General features: G+C 36.4%; 1 protein-coding gene across 2 annotated transcripts in view; it reads right to left on the bottom strand.

Annotated features, from left to right (window-relative positions):
• Positions 1 to 641: 641 nt before the first annotated feature.
• Positions 642 to 6000, bottom strand: part of LOC123554016 (uncharacterized) — a 28471-nt gene continuing 23112 nt past the window's right edge. For both annotated transcript variants that reach the window (XM_045343831.2, XM_045343832.2), the window contains exon 3: positions 642 to 2115. In XM_045343831.2, coding sequence (XP_045199766.2) covers positions 885 to 2115 — 1231 coding nt within the window. In that variant the 3' untranslated portion in view covers positions 642 to 884. The remainder of the gene's footprint in view (positions 2116 to 6000) is intronic.

Below are 6000 nucleotides of genomic sequence, written 5' to 3'. Positions count from 1 at the left end.
ATAATTTTGTAAAAAAGAAAAATAGAGTTATGGAACCTGTGCAATGTAGGTCAGTTTATCACAGTGAATAAGTGTGTGAAGTTTCAATCCATTCCCGCAAGTGGTTACTGAGATACCAGCTTACATACAAAACCTTAACCAAGAATTTCTAAGTCGAAAAAGGGGCATAATTTTGTAAAAAAGCAAAATAGAGTTATGGAACCTGTGCAATGTAGGTCAGTTTATCACAGTGAATAAGTGTGTGAAGTTTCAATCCATTCCCACAAGTGGTTACTGAGATACCAGCTTACATACAAAACCTTAACCAAATCGGGACGCCGACGCATGGGTGAGTCCAATAGCTCTACTATTCTTTGAATAGTCGAGCTAATAAAACCATAGATGAACCACTATCGTGCAGACAAGAAATTGTTGACGGACGGACGCACGCACGCACGCACAGACGACGGATGAAAGTTATCACAAATGCTCACCTTGTCACTATGTGACAGGTGAGCTAAAAACAAACTTAATGACATTTGAGCTAATCATTTTTATAAACAACTGAAGTAATTCAGCATTTAAACAACATGGGTGCAACAATTCAAATATTGATGAGCTAGACCAAGTTTGATCTTTGTGCTGATCAAATATTTTCTCTTTCATTGTCTGGCCTTTAAATAATTAACCTAAAATTAAAATTTTTAGGTCAACTGAAATATTTTCATTACTTTCGTATTACCAATAACTATAAGCCTTTTTTGCTTTTGGATATAAGTTACTGATAAGGGAGAACTTATCCCATCTATTGTACCCCTTAGTTCTTCAAGTGTTTTACTGTTATTATCAACCAGAAATATAGTACCAGAGCCGTTATCACAAACAAACAGATGTCCTCTGTCTCCTTAAATGACACAAGAAACGTTCTTCAACCTTTTTTCAGAGAACTCTGATAATATTTTACCGTTACTATCTAGAGTTATTATCCTCCTTTCAGCAACGGCAAAGAACATCTGAGAACTATCTAAACTCATTGAAAAAGCATTAACTTTTTCTATATTTTGCTTGAGATCAGTTAAGATACTTCGAACAAAAGAGCCATCTATGTTATATTCCAGTACTACTACTCTGTATTGATCCTGATACCTCTTCTCTCTTTGGATGTACATGTAGTACTTATTATAAGCTACTATGTAAAGTTTCTCGTCACTGAATACAATATGAGACAGTGTGGGAATGGTCATTTGATACCCTGTAATTGTAGGAAACAAGCTCTCTTTCACATTTATTGTAACTGAATGTGTAGGTATCATTGACCTACCAACATGAATAAAATGAACAGCATCGTCATCTAAAACAACTAGTTCACTTAGGCTTATTCTGCACAAGCTTTTGGGATAAGATATACTAAGCGAGTCGCACAAGTCATATTCCTTGTTAAACCGTATGAGACATTGATTTTTCAAGTCAGCAAGGATGATCTGACCGTTTTCTAGAACGCAACAATCGATAATCGAGCATGAATCACAATCTGTGACAACAAACTCACCAACCGGCGATGCTGCAGAAACAGCAGAATCAATGTAAGATTGAGCAAAACCACAACCCCCTGTGAAACCAAATGATTCTACACTTCTGATTGCCAATTCAATACCTTGACTGAACTCAAATGCGATTTTGCCATACTCAGCCTCTCCATAATTTTCTAAATATTTACAACAGCCAGATTCTACCTCATTAGCTTTACTGAGGACAACAAACAGTTTAGCCTCATTATTTCCCTTGAACTCATTAATCTTTCGAATATTACCATCAATAGCTCTAAGCTTAGCATCTATAGCGTCTATGTCAGTTTTTATTTTGTCAACAATTCCTTTGTGCTTGTCTTGTACCTGCTTGACTGAAGTTTGTTCTATCTCTTCTATTCTGGCAATGATGCGCTCCTTCAATTTCCCAATTTCAATGAGGAGGTCTTCTTTTTCTTTACTAACTTCAGTTATCTGTTCAAGTTTAGAAGACTTTACAGCATGGAGTTTTTCTTTCATTTCTTCAAGTGATGTCTTTGCACCTTTTCTGTCTCGTCCATTTAAAATTTCCTTCGCCAATTTTGGAATGTAATCTGCACTATTACACAACCTATGTACAAGTAAAAGCAATGTGTTCCCATCAAACATAAAAAAGATTAATTCATTTTTGTAGGTAAAACAAAAACAAACTTGTATTTTGTGAACGTGACCATTTCATTATTAATGTTGCCAAGAATCTGTGTAAAATGCAACAAGAGCTGACGACAGGCCTATCTATTTCAAGACCTTCCACTTAATACTAGCTAACATATAAAAGTTTTAGCAAAAAAAAGTTGGGAAAGCAGTATAATTTAGCTAAAATGTAAACCCGAGTTATGAAACAAGGTTTATGAAGTCATCCCATGATGCCAAAGAAGTGTGGGGAAACTGAAAACATCTGGTCAAGTAATTCACAAGAAATATGCTTACATGCCAAACTGCCTCAAACTTTCTATGTTAAAAAGGGGCAAATATTTGGTAAAATGAAAGCTAGCTAAGAGTTATGTAATTTTCCACAAGAGGTCAAAGACATGAGTGAAGTTTGAAAGCATTTGGCCTAGCAGTTTATGAGAAACCTGCTACATGCCAAACTTTAACCTGAAATTCTATAATCTGGAAAGTAGATCCCTCGGAAGCACCGAGAACAAGGCAAACAGTGAAAATTGCAGGCTCAGTTTGATTGAGTCTGTTTATGAGCAGTAATGGAAAATGCAACACTGCCCACACCCACTAGCACCGGCTTAAGCAATATTCAATCTTCAAATCTAAATGAGTTGAAATCAATGATCCCGAAGGACCAGAAAATATAACAACACAGATGAAGTCGGGGCGACTTTTTACGGCCGCCACACAGCACTTAACACCCGCTAAGTTAAGCAGGGACATTATTTTGACAAAATAAAAGCTAGAGCTATGTAACTTGTCCTGTAACGTCATCTCATGATTCTAATACATGGATGAAGTTTTAAAGCATCAGGCCTAGCAGTTTTAGAGAAAAAACTTGTGACGCTAACGTCAACACAAACACTAATGATGACCAAAAGGTGACAACAATAGCTCTACTATATGAACAAGAGGGCCGTGAAGGCCCTGTATGGCTCACCTGACCTACTGACCTAAAGATCATCAAGATTAACATTCTGACCAAGTTTCATTAAGATATAGTCATAAATGTGGCCTCTAGAGTGTTAATAAGCTTTTCCCTTGATTTCACCTAGTGACCTAGTTTTTGACCCCACATGACACAGATTCGAACTTGACCTAAAGATCAACGAAATTAACATTCTAAGTTTCATGAAGATAATATAGTAATTAATGTGGCCTCTAAAGTATTAACAAGCTTTTCCTTTGATTTCACATAGTGCCCGTTTTTTACCCCAATTACCCCAGATTTGCATGTGACATATAGATCATCATGTTTAACATTCTGACCAAGTTTCATTAATATATGATCAGAATTGTGGCCTCTTCAGTGTTAACTAGCTTTTCCTTTGAATTGACCTGGTGACCTAGTTTGAGACCCCGCATGACCCGGATTAGTACCTGACCTTAAGATGATCAACACTCACATTCCGACTAAGTTTCATAAAGATATAGTCATAAATGTGGCCTCTATGGTGTTAAAAAGCTTTTCCTTTGATATTGACTTGGTGATCTAGTTTTTGATCCCACCTGACCCAGATTTAATCTTGACCTAAAGATCCTCAAGATTAACATTCTGACCATGTTTCAATGAGATATCATCATAAATGTGGCCTCTACAGTGTTAACTGGCTTTTCCTTTGATTTGACCTGGTGACCTAGTTTTTGACTATACATGACCAAGATTCAAACTGGACCTTATGATCATCATGATTAACATTCTGACAAAGTTTTATGAAGAAACAGTCAAAAATGTGGCCTCTACAGTGTTAAGAAGCTTTTCCTTTAAAATGACCCGGTGACCTTGTTTTTGACCTCACATGACCCAGATTCAAACTTGACATAAAGCTCAACAAGATTAACATTCTGACTTAGTTTCATGAAGATACAGTCAGAAATGTGGCCTCTAGAGTGTTTACCAGCTTTTCCTTTGATTTCACCTAGTGACCTAGTTTTTGACCCCATCTGACATGGTGACCTAGTTTTAGACCCCACATGACCCGGATTAGTACCTGACCTATAGATCATCAACGTTCACATTCTGACTAAGTTTCATGAAAATACATTCTTAAAAGTGGCCTCTATGGTGTTAACAAACTTTTCCTTTGATTTAACTTGGTGACCTAGTTTTTGACCCCACCTGACCCAGATATAATCTCGACCTAAAGATTATCAAGATTAACATTCTGACCAAGTTTCATTAAGATACGATCATAATTGTGGCAGCTGGAGTGTTAACTAGCTTTTCCTTTGATTTGACCTGGTGACCTAGTTTTTGACCCCACATGACCCAGATTCAAACTCGAACTCAAGATGATCAAAGTTTACATTCTGACAAATTTTCATGAAGATATAGTCATAAATGTGGCTCTATGATGTTAACAAGCTTTTCCTTTGATTTGACATGTTGACCTAGTTTTTTACCCACCTGACCCAGATTTAATCTTGATCTTAAGATCTTCAAGATTAATATTCTGACTTAAGTTTCATTAAGATATTATCATTAATGTGGCCTCTACAGTTTTAACAAGCTTTTCTTTGATTGGACCTGGTGACCAACCAAGTTTGTGATCCTACATGACCCAGATTCTGGACCTTGAGATTATCAAGATTACCAAGTTTCATGAAGATACAGTCAAAAATGTGGCCTCTACAGTGTTAAGAAGCTTTTCCTTTGATTTGCCCTAGTGACCTAGTTTTTGACCCCAAATGACCCAATATCGAAATTGTCCAAGATTTTATTGAGGAAAACATTCGGACCAAGTTTCATTAAGATTAGGCCATAATTGTGATCTCTAGAGTGTTAACAAGCTTTTCCTTTGATTTGACCTGGTGACCTATTTTGTTGCACCCCAGATGACCCAATATCGAACTCGTCCAAGATTTTATTGAGGGTAACATTCTGACCAAGTTTCATCAAGACTGGGTCAAAAATGTGACCTCTTGAGTGTTAACAAGCTTTTCCTTTGATTTGACCTGGTGACCTAGTTTTTGACCCCAGATGACCCAATATCGAACTCGTCCAAGATTTTATTGAGGGTAACATTCTGACCAAGTTTCATTAAGATTGGTTACATTATAAAAACTTTAATAACTTCTTTCAAGTAAATTTCTGGTATGGTTTTGGTAAGCTTATAATAAAGGACATGTCATTCTCTTTCACTCAGACTTTTTTCATGAGTTTTAACCCTTGACTAGTCTTGGATTTTGACTTTATTAAAAGACAGAAGTTCAGTATAGGCTCTTCCAAAGCGTTAAAAGAAGACTGAAATTACGCTACACTCGATTGAATTTATTTAGCTGTCACAGTGGAGACTTTTGATATAGCCTGTAATTGGGGAAATCATTGAAAAACGGTCAATACAAGAGTTGTCCATTTTACTTCAGATATTTTGAGAAGGTCATTTTTAAAATATCAAATATTTCTATTTTTACATGGAGAGGAGGAAAACCATAAATATATTTAGTAAACTGGTGCACTTAGCTATAACTTCACCCTGAAAAAAATATGTAAAGATGAATTTGAATTTTTTAGGTACCATGTCTAGACTTAAAAAGTATTTTTAGCTTGCTGCATAATTTATTTATAATTTATTTTGTTGGGTTTAATGTAGCACTAATACAATTATAGGTCATATAGTTGCTATCCAGCTTTGATGGTGGATGAAGACCCTAGGTGCCCCTCCATGCATGATTTCATCATGAGCGGGCACCTTTGTAGAAACACCGACCTTCCATAAGCCAGCTGGATAGCTTCCTCACATGAGGAATTCAATGCACTGTGTGAGGCTCGGACCCACATTGACGAAGGGCA

The sequence above is a fragment of the Mercenaria mercenaria genome, chromosome 7 (assembly GCF_021730395.1).
Source record: "Mercenaria mercenaria strain notata chromosome 7, MADL_Memer_1, whole genome shotgun sequence".
NCBI classification, from domain to species: domain Eukaryota; kingdom Metazoa; phylum Mollusca; class Bivalvia; order Venerida; family Veneridae; genus Mercenaria; species Mercenaria mercenaria.
Note: the sequence above shows the minus strand (reverse complement) of the source record. Positions and strands in the feature narration are given on the sequence as shown.